Raw genomic sequence first — 20,718 nt, 5'->3', positions numbered from 1 at the left:
CCTCTTACTTGCCTATTGTACGCTCCAGTCACTACAACTTTCTGGAGGCAGCTTTGTTAGCTCTTAGTAGTCTGGACTTAATTGTCCACTGCACACACATTCTCCAGATCCTTATAGCATAACAGGTTGCTCGGTTTGAGCCACACATATCTAGACACAAGTCTCCTTACCTCGATTGTGCTGCAAGAGGACAATAGTGGGATTGACGATTGTGGTAGAGGGATAGGCAGAGGAAGACTTGTTGATTGAAGTGAAGGAGGTTGGATAGTCAGTGCCAGTGCCAGGCTGGGGCACTTCATTTAGCACAGGACCTGGGTCCTAAAAAGGAGAGCAACACATCATTAGCAGCATGCAGAAAGCTGCTACACTGGGAAAATCTGGAAAAAAAAAAACCCCAAACATTTTAAGCTGAATGAGAAGCATAATCACAGCAAATTTTAGTAAAAAAGGCATAAGCATGAGCGTTACCTTGCTCCTTGTATGTACCCTGCTCTTTGTTAATGCAATTAGTTTGCTAAGGCAGTACTATAATTATTTGGTGTTGGGTTTCACAACTCCAACCCCAAAAGGAGGCACTATAATTTCATCCAGCAGATTCTCTGGAGCAAATACAGAGTGCCAGAAACAAGCAAATCTGGTTGGGGGCGGGGGGGGGGGGGGGAAGACACAGACATCTTTCCCCTGATACGTACACACACAAACATTTGTTTTAAAAGTATTCCTTTCATAGCAAAAGTCAGGCATGCAAAACTCATGCAACTCTGCATTACTACTGCAGCTGGTTTGGTAAGGAAGGTCTGAGGAATAAGGTTAGCACCATCATTCAGGAAACAGTGTGACACCTACCTGGTTAAAATAATGAAATAAAAAAGCCCCAAAACAGATAGAGGGTAAAAAGTAGGACTCTAGCAAGGAAGATACTCAACATGGCTTTGCTGCTGGAGCACAGATAGCAAACTGCTCCAGCTCCATTATTTGCTTATTTCAAACCCACCTCTGGTATCACCACAGCTCTGGTTGTTCTGTAGAAATACAAGCTGTGTCAGCAGGGAGACTTTAAAAACATCGTTCATCTTTGAAAAATCTCAGTTCAGGGATACCATGCTTTTGTTGGTAGTAAGGGGAAAAAGATAAAGAAGGGACAGTAACTAAGACTGTGCGTGCCAGTTGAGGCTGAGATTTTTCAAAGCTTCTTAAGGAATTTGGACACGCAATTACGATTAATGGGGAATGAGCATCCAAACAAAGACAGTATGGAACAGCGTACCAGATTTCTGCACTCCTGATACTCCACTGTCAGACTGAGCTAAGCATTCAGGGGATTTTCATCACTATTAAAAAAAAACCTGAATATGCACAGAATATTGCTCCAGATGAATCCCTGCTCCTGGCTTTTGTGGACAAGTGCAACTCGGTGCCCTTCGTACTCACCAGCATCAGGGCAAAGGACTTACAGGATCAGGCAACAGGGGCCAGAGTGAGGCCTGGCACCAGGGATCAGAGATAAATCATAATGAGAATTGGCCATAATCAGAACAAGCATCTAGAGTCTTTCCAACCTAGAGGGGAAACAGTGAAGAACGATCCTGTTCTGCTGGATGGAGGTGATCTTGCTCCAAGCAGCATTTGATCACGCCATAGACGTTTCATGAAGACAGAAAAGAATCAATGGCCTTCAGACATAGATGTCTCTAAGAGAGAGACCCAGCCCTGCTGGCTGTGATAGTTTTCCAAACAATACAATGTGGGAAAAGAACTGGGAGTCAGGGACAAGTATAAGAGAGTTGGGTTTGAGCTTCACTTTGGTAACTAAAATACAATGAATGCCTCAAAGAAGAGAGGTGTCAGATCAGGATAGGCTCAGCAGCCCCAGCTAAGTCAACAAAGTGGGTGAACAAAGACCATTTAAATCATTGTAGAAAACAGCTCTGTGGCTACACTCCTGAATCGGCATGCCCAAAAATGTTTCAAAACTCTCATCTCAAGAAAATCAAGTAGAGCAAGATATCCACTACTCCTCTACGATCTGGAAGCCTGCTGAATTTTTCTCGACCCTGCAGATAGGTTCCATTAAAAAAACAAAACAAAACAAAAACAACCCCCCCAAAAACAACAACCACCCCCCCCCAAACTTTCATCACTCTCTGCAGTAAAAAACAGAAGCAGAAAGGCTTCAGCAGAAGTAGAAAGAAAACATCCTTGGTTGCTTTTTTCTTCCCCCATCATGCCTGCTTGCTAGATCCCGGTAGAGTCATAGGGCAGAGAAAGCACCATCATGAGGAGGGGGTTTCTGCTGAACTTCTTCCTTGTCCTTACTGAACCATATAAGCAACCATATAAAAAAATAGTAATGGTGGTTGTAAGACTTCAAGTACAAGGAGGGTCAGGTACTTCTTGCATCCTCTGCAACTTTAACTGAGAGCTACTTTTCCTCTTTGTCCCTGAGGACTTTTTAAAACAGGTGATGAGCTTAAAGAGAAACAAATCCAAATCCAAGAACACAGTAAATTCCAAGTTAAAACTGTTGTGGATTGACTTCAAAATTTCCAAAGACAAGCAATTCCAAACTGAAGAGACACTCTCCCCCTCATCTATCCCATAGCCCCTACATGCTTGGAAGACTCTTAGCTCAGTAACTGATATTATTGCTGGTAAGTCATTGGATACTGGCAGCAATCTTACACCGATTCAGCAGGAATTTGTGTAGACACCATACAGTCTTGTGGCTCAAAGTGGAACAGAAAGCCAGCCCTAACCTTTAACTGGTCTGCTGTTGCTGCTTTAAATGTTATTCAAACACAATTAAGGATACTATTAAAAGAGCCTGAAAGAGATCAGTTAGTTGCAACTATTCTGTTTATACAGAATTCATTTCTGAGCAAATCCTGTGAAGACTCTTTAGGTGTGCATCACCTAGCAGAACGGGCACAAAGGGAGACAGTCAAATATTGTTGCGAGAAGTCAATAGAGAGTTGAAAGCTGCACAAGGCAGGCAACATGCATGCACTAGCACAGGACGTAAACAAGGTTTCAGTTGTCATGCTGCTGGCAGGGAGTGAGTCATCACTCCTCTCTCAAGTTTAGTATTGCAAGGAGAAAGTAATTTTAATCTGGGAATACAAATTTAGGAAAAGGGCGAGGAGAGTACTTGGCAAGCTTACTGTATGTGAGATGACTCCAGTGATTTCAGGCTTCAAGCCCCTGTGCAAAGCCCCCGTGACTGGAGGGACAAGTGAAGGTGGTGATGAGAAGAATGGCAGTTTCGGGTAAACAGAGGAGGGTGCTTGGTTATGGTGGGAACCCCTCTGGAGATGTGGGGGAATAAAATCGTCTAGAGTCGGAAAAGTCAAGGGTGAGCCAGAAGAAACAGTCTCAGGGAATACGGAGCCTTGCCCGAAAGGAACCAGAGGCGGTGGTGGAGTGCTGGAGCTGCCTTCTTGCTGTCTGTCTGGATTAACCTGGAGGAGGGGGACTACTATAACCCCAGGCTGAGCTGTGGTGGTGGCAGTGGCATCCTGTAGGAAACAAGGTGTTGTTACGCAACGGGGGAGACTGGTACTTCAGTCTAACGCAGCCATATAGTGTCATGCAAGGATGCACGCAAAATGATACGGAGCCCAACACATTTTCTTTCCTTAGGGAGACATACTTCTTCAGTCTTGCAGCCCTGGCCTCTATGAACACACAGTTTTTCACAAAAATCTTCCTTCCCCTCACCACCCCTCCTCTCCAGTTCTGTGCAGCGAGGCTAAATCAAACCACAGAACAGCTCTGAATTCACCATTGGTTGAGAAGCACTAACCATCACAATACACAGTTTGCTTCTTTTACACCTCCCTAAAACAGAGATCCTCGCCAGCCCAACCCAACCCTCTACAAACACCACACACGCACACACACAGATCAATGCTGGGGGGGGGGGGGCACGCATGGGGTGTTAAATATTATCGAGTAGAAGACCACAAGACTCAGGTGGCAAAATGAGCGCTCAGAAATTAGGTAGGAGGGGAATAAAGCATTAAGGGAACACTGTAATGAATTAAAGAACCGTTCACACGGCTGAAAGAAAATAAGGTTATGGAGAAAACATGTACCATGCTGCGTCCCATTGCCTTGTATGGCGGTTGTCGCTGCTGAGTAAGGTAAGGCTCTTTTCTCATCCTGTCCTCTGTGGCAGCTGTGCTCTGGGGCTCTAGCACTCTGTCCCTCACAGCTTGCGGAGGTGACGACTGAGTCCAGGAGGGTTGGCCCGCATCATAACTAACTGCGTCTTTACTGAGGACAATGTAAAAGTACGGCCTGGGAGGAATAGGAGGAGGAGGAGGAGCAGGAAGAGACTCTCCAGTATCTGTTACAGAGGAAACAATGTTGGTGGCTGGTGCCTGAGTGAGCTCAGCGCCCAAACTGGTGCTGGCTGCTGGGTCATGTGCGGTGCCAGTGGAATTTTCAGATGCGGCTGAGCAAGTGCTGTTAGATAAACAAGCTACATATAGTTTGGTGACCTTTTTATCCGCCTTCGTCTCATGACTGGAATTCATTCCAGCCTTACTACTGGGATCTGCCCTGTCAGGTTTGCGTTGTATGGATGATGCATCCGACAAGGAGCGACTTTCCAAGAGTGGCTGACCAGCATGCACCTCATCTTTGGGGCCTGAAGAGGGAGAATGCCCTGCTGGCAAGCCTTGCTTCCCGCTGGGGACGGCCCCATAGGGAGTAGGTGATGAGAAATAACACCGTGCACTGGGATTTGGTGATGCACGCTGCGTATAAGGCTTGGGTGCATTCAGGTACACGCAGTCCATGATGGGCACTGGCAACAGGTTGGTCACTTTAGTGTCAGTGCGAGGACGCCATGCAAAGCTTTCCTCTTTGGGAAGAGGAGGACGGGGAGGAGCAAGGGCCTGCCCAGGCGGAGTCAAGAAGGAAGAGAGGGAGAGAAGAAGCAGCACCAAATGAAAGGAAAAAGGAAGGAAAAAATAAATAAATTTCAAGAATGAATTCGGTCATTAGACTTGGGTTAAGCAGGTTTTAATACAGCAAGAACAAAAAGCAAATACAGTATCTGGAAGGCGAGTGCAGAACTCACTCACATACATCATCTCAGGCATTCTCTCTTTCTCAGCACTGCTCACTGCAGCACACAAACCTTACCCAGCTCTCAAGTCCCTGCCTACAAGTTTCTCTCTCTGGGCTAAATAAATCTCAGTGCTGTATTGTTTCAAGAGGCTTGCACAGCAACAACTCACCATGCCCCTGGGAAAGCCTAAGTCAAGATTTAACATCCTGGCTAACTAAACCCAGGCTCATGCCTGTGTAACTAAATACTTCCCAGCATTGAGGACATTTGAATCGCAAAGCCAGATTCAGAGCTCTAGGCCACCTCTGCTGCATGTTAAGTGCACTATCAAAAAATGAACATTGTGAAGTTTCACCAGGACTAATGAAAGCAGACATCATGTGAATACTAGTCTGCCACAGCTGGCTAAGCAAAAAGTCAGCATTTCTTCCTTCTAAAAGCTAGTTCTTGAATTCTTTTCAGGATTTTTCAGTCCTGAAAATGCTTTCGGGAAGACCAGAAAAATTAAAGCTTCTTGAAGAACTGAGTTCCTAACAATTTGCCTCCAGAATCAAGATCACCAACAGAGAAATCCTGCTGCTACTAAATAATAAAAAAAAACTTTACTGTTTTTGGTACTTTGCAACATGTAGGTTGCTAACTCCACAACTGCCTGCTGACTGCAACTCCAACTCCAATTACAATCAATTTTTTCTGAAAGCCAAACTGTTTTGAAGTAAAATGACTTGGCAATAGAGAAGTTTCGTTTTATTTATTGCTTTGTTGCCAATAGCTGAAAACTATAAACTAGTGAAAGGAAGGCAATGAAAACACCCACCTAGTGAACTGTAGCTCCCTGCATTCTTGCAAATTAACCCTCTGGAGACTATGCAAGTTGGTTTTACACATACCCTATTGTCATATCTTTATCGGCAAAGCCTGGCTAAACCACTGCTAAAATGGCCTTAACAGCTAGCAGCATTCAAAACTGAAAAAATGCCTCCTTTAAAATTCACCCACGTATGACAGGTTGTGGCCAGCACCTATTCTTGTTACATGGATATAGACCTAGAATAGCTTCATAAAATTACGGCTGCTGTCCCGCAACCTACTGTCCTCATGCTGCCCCTCTTTCCCCCCCTTCCCTGATGTATAAGGGAGTGGAAAAGTGGGTTGGTAAGTGCTCCTTCTGAAGGGCTTCTGCTTCTGGAACAGGCTCATTCCTTTTGATTCCTTAAAGACAGTAATTTCAGTCTGGAGACTTCAGAGTGCCACAATATTTCCCCAGGTTAGGTGAAGCCTCACTTTACCGCTGCATAGTATTATCAGGAAATACTAATTCATGACCTACGATTGCTGTTTTCCGTTTTCTTCTATTTCAGCTTAGTTTGGACAGCAGTCCTTGAGACTTCTACAAGAAGTACTATGTGCATCAACGCTCTCTCTGTTCACTAACAAGACCAATAAGGAACTACAAGACAGCTGTAAGTTTTGGGTCAGTAAACGGGTCTCTCCTTTAGGGTGCCACTCCTTCCCATGCCTTCATCTGAGTTGTGCCTTCTTCCACTCTCACTTACAGTTTCAGGAGCGGTGTCTGTTCTGTGGCATTGCTACAGGTCCCCGATGATGGGAGAAGTCACCATGATAGGGACAAGGCTTTAAAGGGACTCTGTTTCACACAATTGGTTTCTAGTGAAGGGTTTGGTTTCTAATGAAGGGTGTCCTTATCAGCTTTCAGACTGCTTCTGTGCAGACCGACCACCAAAAAGACAAAGGATGAAGTGACATTTCTTTTCAACAGATTGACTTCAACAATATACCTTCAGGTACAAATAACCTTTCCCTTGTTGGCTTGTATCAGTTACAGCGTTAAAACTGAAAGGCATTTCCCCAATATCTTGTTTTTAATGTAGGGTGTAACTCTGCTTTCAGCCCGCAGCAACCTCTAGAAAACAGACCAACATAAAAGACAAAACAGTAATAGATGACTACTTCACCTTTTTTCTTGCAAACAAATAGCGTTGTCCTCCTCCTTCATCCACCAAGGAAACACTGCGGTGTGTCTGAACACACAAGCTCCACAGCTAACATCAGTGTTGCCCCCATTTTAAAGGTAGGAAAATCTGAGGCACAGCAACTTACCCAAGTCTGCAGCAAAGTCTGGAGTTCAACCCAGGACTCCTGACCATGAATCCAGTGCTTGAACCCAGAAGATCACCCTCAGGGTCACAGAAGAAAGGCTTACCTGTGGCTTGCTGTCTGAGGAAAGGTTCGGACGCACACTCCTATAACCCTTGGCAGCCAGAGAAGACAGTTGAGCATCCCCATTGGCATCAGTGTTAGATGACGACCTCCAATCATCTACGAGGGGAAGGAAAACTCATATCACAGAGGATTCCCTTCAGCTACAGGATGAGCGAAAGGACAGGACTCTTTTCTTCCTTTTTTTTTTTTCTTTCTTTTTTTTCCAGGCAACAAGAAATACTTCCGAGAAATCAACAGAAGGAACAACATAAGCAGACAATGTTTGTACCTGTTTCTGAGTTTTCTGGCTCCAGACCTAAGCGTTTCACAGAAAGGAGGAATGGAAGAGGTGGGGGTGGAGGACAGGCACAGAGGAAAAGAAAGGGGAAAAAAATAAACCATTACATTTACAGAAAACATGTACCAATTGAAGTTAAGAGTCGAGCTACTTCATTTCACATATAAAATGCTTTCTGACAGGGCTGCCTAATTACCATAGAGACCAGCCCTAAACATGATGCCCTCCTTGTTTCTGACCTTTGTAAACACAAGGCAATTCATTCAGAGCAATGAAGAAACAATTGTTCATTGACATTCTTATTTCAGAGGCAAAAAGGCAGCCCAGCTAGCTACTTTCTAAAGCTGCAGCTTGATGTCCAGACACCACAAATTACTGGAAATGTAGACTCTGTATGCAGTCATGATACAGGCTATGAAGACATATCTATCCTTATCAACATCACTATGTATGATTAACTGAGATAAAGGACTGCCAACAAATAGATCAGACTAAGTGCATGTGCATGAAGGGAGTCGTAAAATACGATATCACTTTACAAGCCAGTCCCTGCAGCTAGATGCATTGTCTTATCACCTATTTACCCACCTCCCACTGGCCACCTACCCATCCCTCTATGCATTTTGCTCTTTAAGTTATATGCAAAAAGCTCTTCCAGCTCCAAAGTACATTTCATAAAGCAATTGAGAGAGTAAGCAAAGGAAGTATTAATGAGCTGATTTCCATAGTAATGGGCTCATTGCCATTCAAGCTGCTGGAAATTTATGAAGCCATCAACAAAAAGGAGAGAGGCAATGGTGGGGGGTAGGAGCAAAGAAAGAGAGAATGGCAAGCATGAAAAGAGGGTAGGTCACGGGTGGAGCAGAATGGGAGGAGAAGACAGAGCAGAAAGCAGCACATTGGGGCCGGAATTAATGGAATCCAACAATAGTCAGAAACGATGCATGCTTTGCTTTCAAGAGCAAGTTTGACCCCTTCCCCCCCTTAACAGCATCTTGCCTTTGGGAGTTCATCCTCTCTGCCAGACCCACGACACTGGCCAGGTTTGTTATGCTTTGCCTGTCTCCTACAATTAAGTAATTACACGTCTGCTATTGAAAGATGGCAAAGCTCTATGGCGACACTGTCTGCCTGGGATGCTATCCCCGCTCCCTTGACAACCCAAGTAAATGCTACGATGGCAGTAGCACTACTCCGCCTCTTTCTGTTCCACCTCATGCCTTGGATAAAAGAAGGTGACGTGGGCCTGCCAGGAAAAAAAACACAAACCAAACAAAAACATTTGAGAGTTTTTGGTGCTCCTAACAGCAAAAGGGAGCAGTAAACTAACTTAAGCCAATGAGTGTGTGACCAGTGAGCGGTCATGAAACCTGCACTAGGAGAGAACAGGAGTCAGTCTGCTTCCACTGGTCCGGTTCTTGCAAGAGGTTTCCAAATGTGCTACGGGATTTTGGGCTTTAAATTGTAGCTAAAAATATTCACCCCAAGACCCAGGACTGACCTCACTTGAGGATACTGTGAGCAATGCATTCCAGTTAATCTTCCACCCACTTACTTTCAGGTTGCTCAATGTCCTGAGGACATGGTGAAGTGATATTCTGATTCTCTTCATAGGCTGGAGATGCCCGGAGGGTCACAGCTCCTTTTCCACTGCAGACTTTAGTGGGATCCATTTCTACAGGAAATGCACATGCACAGAGGAGACACATCAAAACAGATGATACAAAGCTATTAGGAGCCATCAGAGCTCTATGGAGTAATTTTAGCATGGCTGCCTCTGGGTGAATCACTCTAGTAATGTTTATGCAGATGAAGATTAGCTCTAGATTTAAAGCATTGAGAAATCAAAGCAGTTTCATATTCATGTAACTGATGAATGTAGAAGTAAGTTCTGAGTCAGTGTAACAGAGCTAAGAAAGGCAGAAAAAAGGATGAGTGTTTGAACTAAATTTCACAGGTCCATTTGCTTTATTTGGTCTGCTTTGTGTGGAGATATTGTACTAGCAAGGACATTCCACCATTACACCTGTGGCTCTTCTATAGGGATGTCCCAGTGGTATAAAGCATTACTATTTGTACGCTTGAAGCCTTAAAAATACCTTTTGTGCAGGACTGAAAGAATAAATAAAAAGAGGTCTTATGACCACTGGAGGATATAATCTTGTAACTAAGCTGTACATGATCTAAAGGCAGGGCACTGCAAACCACCTCCTTGTCATCTCCTCCCATTTCATGTCAGTGTTTCACCTTCTGACATAGGAACCCAAATCCCAAAAACTAGGAGGAGGATATACTTGTTCGTATCATCCTGTGAGCCAGACACCAGATCATGCCAGCGTCCTTGCTGAGGCCCAATTCAGCACAGCTTCTGGGCGCGCTTACCTTTGTGCATTTCAGTCCATGAATTTGGGTTTTTTCCTCCTGTCGCCCTATCAAGTAATAACAAACCAGTACTTCAAGGCTACCTTCCTTGCCCTACTTAAAATCCTTCTGGAGAGTTGTTTCCTCTAAGATACCTATAGAAATAACAAACCTAAAGAATCTCACTTATCTAAGCTACTTCCACAGGAAAACACATCGCCTCCCTTTCTCGTGCACTACTACTGACTCTGCAGCTACCATCAGACTTCACTTTGCCTCACCCAAACAGAGGTGCTAGTCCTACCGTGACACCACACAGGGAGCCTGAAGAGGTACTGAGCATATGCTGTGTTACACAAATGACAAGAAGATGATTTTTATTTTTATGGCATGAGAATCATGCCATCTCTTCATGGGGAGGGATGCAGCTCCTCTCTAGGAACTGTTATAATGAAAGTTACACCTTCAGACTGGACAGAGGGGGCAAAGGCTGCTGCTTATTGCGCAGACAACAGCCCGTGTTTGTGCAGATCAATATTCACCAGCTGATTTCAGTAAGATAACGCCCCATTAAATACACACCAGTACTGTGCCTACAGACCATAACACCACCTCAGCTAAGGTTGGAAAACACACAAACCACAGCCAAGGTGACCACAGTGTAGGGAAACATCAATAGCGCCAGACGGACAACAGCAGTAAGTGGAAAGACTCAACAAATGTCAAACACCTGGATCGCATCGAAAGCTCTCTACACTACAATCACTGCAGTTCAAGTTTTTATGTAGGCTTCCAATGCTTTAGGGGTTTCACAAAAAGCATAGCTTCAGAACAACACTTAGAACTGGAGGAAGGACATAATAAGTAAAGAACGAGAGGACGCTTTCCTACAGTTCAGCCTTCGGTTAATTTAGGCAGCACTGAGGCAGCCTCTGTGAGATGAAAGACTATCCACACAGGAATATTAAATGCTGCTTAATCCTTAAATATACCACATTTGCACTCACACCATGCAACTGATCATGACTTAAGGTCACCCACATGCCTGGTGAAATAGAAGTTGACTTCTCTGACTGATTTTCACATGATCCAGATAGGGTCAGGATTCGTTTTGCCCAGGAGTCCAGTTCTGGCTATTGTTCCCATCCACACAGCACAACATGCAGCCCAGGGACTCCACAAATCCACTTTCAAACCACAGGACAGAGGTTTAAGCTCTGGGACTCCAGTTTCAAGAGTGCTGTAACTGTGAGGCATGGACACACTGTTGGGAGTCACCAGGCCTGATTCAGACATCCACAAAGAGTGCAGGGTAGCTGTTTTCTTACACTCCTGCAGCTAGATTCCCTTCACAGGCACTGATGAGAAATGGGAACACTTGGCGTTCAACACGCCATAAATGTCTCCATCATATTGGAAGAGAATCAAATTTGGGAATCAAAGCACTTTTTTATTTTCATACAACATATTAAACCTGTATACCAAATCAAAAGAATAAGAATCAGAAAAAAATGTTATGAACTAAAAAAAAAGTGTTTTGAAAAGGTTTGAAAATAAAATATTGTCAGACTACTTCTATTTGGGAGAGGAAGACAACTACCTAAGATGTTGAATTTCTTCACAATTTAGGTGAAATGATGGAAAACAAAAATCTGAATCTCAGGACAGAAATCCAGCAGATGGTAATAAACACGACATTAGCACTGTAGTATTCCAACAGAGCACATGTGTGACAGATTAGGAGAGACAAGCAGTATCAGCTAGACTAGTCTGACTCTCCAAATCCAGCAAAGTACAAAAATAATCTTGTACTTTTAGTGGGAAAATATGTGCTTGGGGAGGGGGTGACAGACAGTCTAACATCCTTATTTATCCTTATAAAGATTCTGTAAAGTCAATGTATGTACAGAAAAACAAAACCATCTCATCAATGTTGAACTACGCTTGAACCTGTAAAATACCATCTCTGACATTAATTTACTTTCATAAAGACTAAAGATACGCAAGAAACATCCTTTGGTTCATCAGGAGTTTGGTTCAAAATGAGGCTGTAATAACAATATTATTCATAATCAAGCATTAGTAGAAGATCCTACAATGATCCCAGACTCAAGTAGACACAATTATGTCTGCAGAGGAGCAGCATAATTGAGAACAGCGTATTGTGCCATCAAGAGCTAACTTTATTACCTACTGATGAAATCTACAGCTCTGGAAACAGTGAGAAGAGGATGAAGCTGAAAACTAGCCAAAGCGTGTGGGTGAAGCGGAGAGATAGAGAAAGAGAGAGAGAGAACGATGGCCAACTAATGCATGGCGGGGGAGGAAGGAAGAAGATACCTGTAGGCAGCACTAGGTGAGGAGAACTTTTCACTTTCTTCACAGGGATTATTTTAACGGCAGAAATAGAGCGTGTACATAAAGGGACGTCAACAGCTGCAAACACAAAAGTGTAAATGGCACATCCAAAAAGGGAAGAACAGAGTTTGGGAAGCATGCCACAAAATTTTCTAATGTACTTGGAGGCACAATAGCAGGAAATTTCAAATACAAAAGCAGTCCAGAGAGCAGTGATGCAACCGTTAAAAATATCCCTTCGTTCACCCTCATTCAGGACGTGTCTGTTTTATGCAGCATACGGAACTGCTTACTGAACCGACTGACTGCTGACTGCCGCTATGCTGCAGGCAAAAAGAATCTGGAAGCATTAGTTTTTAGAAGCCATCAAAAAATTTTAGTGTAATCGTTTAGCTGAGATACACTACATGCAGAAATCAAAACGTTAACATTAATATGGCTCAGTTAAAAGAAACTGAAAAATCAAGGACTGAAAGGTTGATAAAGGAACATTAAACTAGCCACATTACACGAATTCTGGATTTTATAGCACATTTTACAAGTTCAGCAACAGAAGGAAGTGAAACATGAAATAATATTGGAAACAGTCCCATGACAAAGGGTAGCATCATCGGTTTCAGAAAAAATTTACCCATTTAAACAGTAAATTGTAAGAGCTTTCTACCGGACTCCATCAGCTAGCATACTAATTATACTAGATGTAGTAACATAGGGGAAAACCATATATAGCACTGTGCAAAATTTTAGCAATTGTCACAAAACTGTCCAAACCACCTGGTACTTCCTCTCTCCAACTCTGTATTGCAGTTAATGTGGAACTCAAAAAAAAAAAAAAAAAAGGAGGGGGGCGTGGAGCGGGGTGATAAAAAAAGGCAAAGGCAAAAAACTACTCAGAGGTGAAGCTCAACAGGATCTGCCAAGATGCCAAGATAAACATCTTGTAAATCATGGGTCCACCAGAATAACTTCAGTCGCGCTCTAAATTTCTGCAGAGACAGGATTTTCTCCTTTAAAACCTTCTGCATGTATTAACTGGAAAATGCTAGATGCCTCCTCACATTCCATGCCATCTCTCTCAGACCTGCAAAATCAGGAGTACGAGGAACCACATTTCTAATATTTTACACACCAACAGTGAGCACTAGGCCAGCCTGAGGAAGGCACTGACATCAGCGTGGTGTGTACACCCCCTCTTGTGGCAGATCTTTCTGATCCCTGGCAAAACTGGAACAACCTAGAAAAGGGTCTCAAGCAAAAGGATGGGGGGAAGAGCTTGATAGAATTTTTTCAATCTTCATAAAATCATTAGGTTTTAATTTGATGTGATTGTTTTAAATTCTTTTTTAATAAAAGAGGAACCCAAATCAAATCCTGTTCTCCTTGCTCTCTCTGAGTACTGGAGACCCTGCAAATACAATAAATCCCAAATCCAAACAGCCTGTGGTTTAGGAAACAGCCCTAATTCTGTTCTGCTCTGTAACTGACTGAATTCATCCATCCACAATGCAGGCAAAATACTAACCACTATAAAAAGGCATCAAAGGAAAGGAAAGGAAATGAAACCAGCAGAAAACCAACCCATACAACCACATACTTTCACCCTGCCAAAACACACCATCACTATACAAAAATGAATGCTATAAAGCACACTGCAAACCTGCATATGTTAACATGAAAACTGGTTTGTCTAGATAAGTTTGGCTTTTAAATAATTGTTGCTAATGACAGATTACTTTTTTATTTTATTACTTAAATGGTTAGTTCCTGCCCTTTAATCCTGGGCTCAAACCTTCACCTCCCACTTTAGTTATCAGGATTCACACATAGGCACCCACAAACCCATGCTGTCTAAACACACTAAGATATTGATTCACAGATGCTCACAAGTACCACAAGTAGTGCACAGCTTTCCTCAAAATGGCACTAAAAACATACAAAGAGGCAAATCCAGACTGCCACCTCTAAGAGACAAAGAACACTTGTAGAGCTAAGAAACGCTGCTGCTGCTGGCATGGGGTAGCACAAGGCTTTTCTTGTATCAGTCGCCAAGCAAACTAAATTTGGAAACCCCTGCTGTAGTGAATGTCCAGGGAAATCAACCACATCATGCAGCTGACATGCAGGGGGAGCTGCAGAGATGTCTCTGAAGCTCTTAACCCACCTTTTTCTTGTCCATTGCTGCTCAGCCCATTGACAACAGTTTTTGTAACATCAATTTCTTCCTGTTCTGTAAGACAAATGAAGAAGCAGATTACTTCTGGGTTAAAACCTGTGACTATGAGGAGATGCCAAGGGTCAGCACTATTTGATTCATGAACTAGGAAGTATTCCTACTATCTCAGGAGATGTTGCTTAGAGAAACAAATCTCCCTTGGATAACACCACTGTTCCTCCTTTCCTTTTGCCTACCTGGATCGCAGCCTCTTTTAAACAGGGACTGTCTCTATATGTGCATATGGCATCCAGCTCAGTGATGAGATTTTCAAGAGAGATTTTTCAAGTCTGCAACATCCTCAGCCCATGTGAATAAAACTGTCTCTTGTGAGTTCAGAGAAACACAGAAGACAGTGCTAGAAAGGACCTCCAAGGGTCATCTAAACCTGTATTCCTGACCCATGGCAGAAACAAATCTAGTATTTGTCACTACTGACAAATGTTTGCCTAACAAGTTCTTACAAAATTCCAGCATCACCCTAAAGCAACCTGTTCCAGCATTTCACAACCTGGAAGCTTATCAATGCTTAAGCCAAATTCCCTGCTCATGTTTTTCAGACCCTGATTAGTCTCCTAGCTTTCCTCTGGACGTTCTCCAAATGGTTCACATTTTTCTCAAAACGTGGTGCTAAAAACTGGATGTGATACTCCAGCTGAGATTTGATAAGGTGCTAAAATCAAGTGGGACTATTATTCCACAGGTCCTACAAATGGCACTTCAGCATGGTGTCTGCATTTTTTTTTTTTACTCTGATTTAGTCTGTTACCCAGACAAGCCCGAGGTTTTCCTCTTCCCAACCAGCCTCCATTTCCTAGTCCCTCATTTTCCTTTGAGCAGATGATTTTTCCTATCCAAAGGTGTCAAACTTTGCATTCACCCCTACTAAAACATACCAAATTCTTTCAGATAATCTTTTCAGGTAATGAATAATTTTAAATTCTTGTATTCCAAAGTGAAAGAAGCTTAAGTGACCTACACCCCATCTCAAGATGTTTCTAGCCATTTTTTGAGCATTATGAGCCAAATTGCAACAACAAACACGGAGCCAGCACACTTTTTACTATGAAGTCATTCTGCCCTTGCCTTAATAGTCAGATTCCCTGAGCTTTCAAGGGCTTTGACTCTTTTCTAGGAGACAGAAGAAGAGTCAAAAAAAAAAAAAAAGAAAAAGAAAGAGTAATTGCATCAGAGAGACAGGAATATTTCTAGTAATAAAAACGAGTGCCAATGAGGGCAAGTGGAAAATAACACAGACTTACCAGAGCTCATTGTGGCAGAGGGACTCGTCTTTTTCACTTCTGGATTTTGTTTATGTCTGTTTAAAGTGAAAGGCAGAATGATTACGTTATGTTTCATGTCTGCCGAGACAGCACTGGACATGATGCTGAACATTCGTCCTAAAAGTCAAGGCAATAGTCACAGTTTTTTCAAAAAATTTAGTTTCAGAACCCAGACGGATTTATGTCAACCACCAGTGACATTTTTTGCTAATAAAAGAGTATTTCCACCCAATATAGGTACTCATTTCAGACTTTAAGACTAATCCTCAACATTAAATCATAAGATACAGATTAAAGCCTAAGAGTATATATATGGCAAAGTGCAAATCTGGATAGCTTCTCATATATAAACTGTGCATCACCTTTAAGAAAGAATAAAAAAAAATCTCAGTGAGATGAAAAGCTTTAAGCTAAAACCCTCAACTTAGACCATTGCCAGATTTCATGGTGATCTGTTGCTCAAATCAAAGTTTTCTCTCCTTTAAAAGATGTTACAATACAAAGAGATATACTTGTTGAAACGCATATTAACTTCTGCACCAATCGCTTCCAGTCCTGCAGTGCCACTGATATTTTCAGGATCAGACTCAAGTAAGTGAAATTTTAAAATTAGAAGCTTAATCCTTCTGGGACCAAAGGCAGGGAAATTACCAACTCAAGAGAAAAACTACCAGATGGGGACCAGAGAAAAAAAAAAAAGCCAATTTTCATGGTCATGACTGTCTACGGAGGACAACTGCGGGGCCTATTCCTACCCAGCGCCCATTCCTGTGGGGACTTGATATCTGCAGCAAATGAACAGGCTTCAATGTCACACCACAGATGTTGGTTTGAATAGTCAAAGAGCAACATTTCTACAAAACAAGTCCATGTTTGACAAGATTTCTCAACTCTGTAAAGGTCCTAGGTTGAATTACAATCCCTTTAATTTTCTGTTCCATCTTTTTCCCCTCTCCTCAAAAGTTAGTGCTATAGACAGTGAGATCGAGTGTAACTCCAGACAATTAACGGCTTCCATGACACGAATAGAAATAGGTATCTGAACCTGCAAAATCATGTATAAATATATAACTCTGATCTATGAAGCATAGGAAAAAATTGCTCAGAGAAACAGGAAACAACAAGAGAGTTGGAGATACTTGTTTTCCTGTTACATGAACGGGAGGCAGCAGTAGGACATTGTAAGAAGTGGAAATTGCCTTCAAGGAATTGAATTTGCTCTCTTGCCTCAAGCGTCCCCATTCTTAACTAGCATTTGTTTCATACCAGCCAGAATATAATGAGCATGTTCAACAGATACTCAAAAGGAAATAAAAGGAAATTAAACAAGCAAATATAGTAACAGATCAGTCTGTAAAACCAGCCAGTATCTGAGCTCTCCAGCATGCCACCCTAGCAACAGCTGACAACACCTAATTTTTAAAAATATTTTTCATTAAAATATCCATATAAGATATTCATCATGTGTTGGTGAAGGCTCAGCAGGGTGCAGCCTAGTTTCAAGGTGATCCCAGTGTGCAGTGGAGGGCACAGCCTAAAACCAGTCAACAACGAAAGCTCAGCCCAACTTAAAGATCTGCTGCCCGACTTTGCCTACCCGGACAGTATCTGCTTTTTTGTTTCTACCATTTTGTACTAGCAGTAAGCACCCTGAAATAGTAACAGTTGACACAGCCTGAAAATTTAGACCAATGTACTTAATAATAATGGTGTTTCCAATCTCTGTACGTTTGTGTTACAGAAATATGCTTTAGTTCAAGCAAAACAGAAAAAGACAGGCTAAAACGATAAGCTATCCAGGCTAAGGAGGTTTGTAGCAATATCATGCTCTTCTACTTATGGAAAACTGTTACGCATTAAACTCACTGGATAAATACAAGTCCCTCCATAGGGCAGGGAGAAAACTACAAGAAGGAGCAGTGCTGCTCCCAGCCTCAATGCAGCTTTAGGATTAAAGTCATTCTGAAGCAGAAGAGGTTACTGGTACCCAGAAGTTTTGACTCAGCGCTGGCCCTCTCCATGGGCTTCATGCAAGTGAACAGAAAGTTTCTTCCACTTCAAGCATCCCCAAAAGGTTGCATGCTTTCCTCTGGTATACAAGAAGAAAAAGGCAGAGGAAAAAAACCCCAAGCCTTAGTGTATTACCTTTTCAGGAGAGGAAAGAGGAAATAGTGGCTCACGTACCTAGGCAAAGGCAGGGTCCACTGCTGCTGCAATCCCAGAGCAACACAGGTTCCCTTCCACAATGGTAGTATCCGAGCAATTAAACTTGTGACGCCATGCTTTATACTTTTTAAACTGTTTCATTTCTGTTTAGAAACAGCGACATCATAACTGCCATACAACTCTGATTTCAGTGATGTCTTTTTGAGTCAAGAGTCTTGACGTTGCTTACACTGAGAAGCAACTGGCCTTCATTGTACTAAGAAAAGCATTAAGGAAAGAATCCACATCAAAAAAGGCACAACTTCTTGGCCTTAAAAGCACCAATTACTTCTCATACAAAGTGTTTTGAAGTTAAAAATAAAGTGATAATTAAAGAAGCAAGTTTGCTAAAATTAAATGGAGGTGTACAAACTCATTAGAACTAGATCTAGAAAAAGCACTTTTCCACGTATCCCCACACTTAGTAGCAATTATAGAATTAAATTAAAATAACAAGCATTCATTGTTCACTTACTGTGAAACTAATCAGCATTATTCAAGCACTCAAATGAACACATGCTTAATGCAGGTTCCCATACCCAGAATGGATTCAGCATGCTCGGGGTGAGCAAAACCAATCCTGAGTGCCTGGGTTGGTGTAACTCTAGAAACTCTATTTAAAAGTTGACTTTGATGAGTTCAGGATCTGCATACAGATTTGCTGCATGCACGTAGAAAAAACTGCTGTTTAGATTGAGGAAGTTGTGGTGCACATTTGGAGTTGAGAACATGCTTCGGTGTTTCATCTGGGCTACAGCTGTTCTACTTGTCTCCCATATGCTTCATCCGAACCACATACTGAAGACCTATTAGGCCTATCTTAGCCCCAGGGCTGCTCCTGGGACCAGATACACGGTCCAGCCAGACAGCAGAGCCATCTCCACAGCCCCAGTATAGCGAAGTGTTGCCCTGTGTGACATTTGGGAAGGTACATGCTGTAAGTCAGCGTACCATGAGTGTTTAGATGATACATCCTTAGACAGAGCATTCCCTGCCACGTTGGCCAGACAGGCTGTCCATGGGCAGTGGGAGCAGGTAGATCTGGAAACATTTGCTGCTTCCAAATCCCATCAAGAACTTTCTGCAGATATGACCAAACTGTTCCTGTAGACACACACGCAAGTACGCACAGCAGCACTTCAGAAGGGAGTCTTTCAAAGGGAAACAAAAATGAGATTCCTTGTGTCAATATCAAAAAAAGAGAAACCAGTACTGCCAGATAAGGCAAAACAAAACAAATTAAAAAAAATAATAAAAAATACTGCCAAACTCTGAAGTGTCTCCTTCCAGCTCCCTGCTCTAACCAGCTAGCCAGTGTCTCCTTGCCAGACTGGAATTAGTGCCTTTCCTGAAATATGACAGACATAGCAACAAAGGCTTCAAAGCTGCACACATTCAAAACACAATGAAAGGTAATGAATTCCTCAGGGCATAAGCCAGCAGCTGTAACCCTGAACATGCCAATGTCCGTACGTAACATCCACCGACTCCTTGCCAGTTCGGTCATACCTCTGGACAGACATTTAACGCTTCCTTCCTCCCTTTCACCCCCAGCACATTTCTTCCAAGGCTGCAGCTCCTTCCCTACTTGGTGTGGAAAAGAGAGCAGTGCATTTAGAAGCCTATTTAGGAGGAATGCAGATAAGTGGCAACTACTTCTGCACAGCATGTCTCTGGATTATCTCACATGCTCTAAACATTTGAGTACTCCCCCTACAATGGCAGAAGGTAACAAACAGCTCATTAATAGTTCTGAGCAAGGACACACACTCTTAAGTCACTGGTATCTCAGCTAAGAGTTGCAGGCGGTGGTTATTTTTGGTGGTCTAATGTGTGTGTGTGGAAAAGTAATTTCCTTTTGTTTCTTCTGTTATTAATGACAGTTCTGATGACTCACGTACAATTTTAAAACAATTGCTAAACATGAGATGAGCACTCAAAACTCACTGGGCAGGTCCCTTACATTCCTGAGATTTGGACGAATCCTTTACCTTCTCAGTTCTGAGTTTTTTACATTTTCAAAGTTTTCTCTCCATATACAAGAGCTTTAAGCGTTTTGTAGCTGGACTTAAATGAAAAATCACATTCTTATTTATATTAGTACAGTGTGGGAGTTGAGACTTTTAGAAAAATGGTAAGCTTTCAAACTTATGGGATGATTAGCAATCACAAAACTTACTTTTCACCTGGTCAGTCTCCACACATCACTGACAGCACTCATTTGTTTAGCCCCTGACTCAGACCTTCTCTCACATTGCCACCAGTGCCCCTGACCCAGATGCTCTGCTCCATCAGCCATGGCAGCAATGTGGGGCAGCAATGTGGAGCCCCAAAGCTGGAAAGTGGGCAAAGGGCTTCACTGCAGCCAGTGCCTCCTACCAGGAGGTTCCTCTGCTTAAAGGAACTTGCTGCAAAGCACATCTCCTCTGTACTTCTCACTTTGTACCACATAAAATGCAGCAAAAACCCCCAACTAGAATATAGGAGGCAGCTCCAGGTTAACGCAGTCAATCAGCTCTCTCTCCAAGTATCATTATTGTCTTCTGAAATACAGAGAAAAATATGTTGCCTGTCATTTTTATTTAAGGGTTAAAGAACACCCTGTCATTCCTTCAGAAGACATTATGCTGCTAAGAATAAATGTCATGAAAAGACTATGAATAAGCAAGCAGTGCACACCGAAGAATCATACCAATTCCGT

At 42.6% G+C, this 20,718-nt stretch overlaps 1 protein-coding gene across 50 annotated transcripts in view; it reads right to left on the bottom strand.

The window, feature by feature from the left end:
• SORBS1 (sorbin and SH3 domain containing 1) overlaps window positions 1-20,718 on the bottom strand; it is a 174,820-nt gene that overhangs the window by 54,425 nt on the left and 99,677 nt on the right. For 17 of the 50 annotated variants that reach the window (XM_074590460.1, XM_074590470.1, XM_074590476.1 and 14 more), the window contains exons 2-10: window positions 15,792-15,847; window positions 14,479-14,544; window positions 12,300-12,395; window positions 9,154-9,273; window positions 7,590-7,616; window positions 7,302-7,417; window positions 4,095-4,901; window positions 3,162-3,515; window positions 171-318 (exon numbers count right to left, since the gene is read on the bottom strand). In XM_074590460.1, the coding sequence (XP_074446561.1) occupies window positions 171-318; window positions 3,162-3,515; window positions 4,095-4,901; window positions 7,302-7,417; window positions 7,590-7,616; window positions 9,154-9,273; window positions 12,300-12,395; window positions 14,479-14,544; window positions 15,792-15,847 (1,790 nt within the window). The remainder of the gene's footprint in view (window positions 1-170; window positions 319-3,161; window positions 3,516-4,094; window positions 4,902-7,301; window positions 7,418-7,589; window positions 7,617-9,153; window positions 9,274-12,299; window positions 12,396-14,478; window positions 14,545-15,791; window positions 15,848-20,718) is intronic. The other 33 variants (XM_074590488.1, XM_074590478.1, XM_074590485.1 and 30 more) reach the window with 7 other exon arrangements.

The sequence above is a fragment of the Larus michahellis genome, chromosome 6 (genome assembly GCF_964199755.1).
Source record: "Larus michahellis chromosome 6, bLarMic1.1, whole genome shotgun sequence".
In the NCBI taxonomy this organism is placed as follows: Eukaryota; Metazoa; Chordata; class Aves; order Charadriiformes; family Laridae; genus Larus; species Larus michahellis.
Note: the sequence above shows the minus strand (reverse complement) of the source record. Positions and strands in the feature narration are given on the sequence as shown.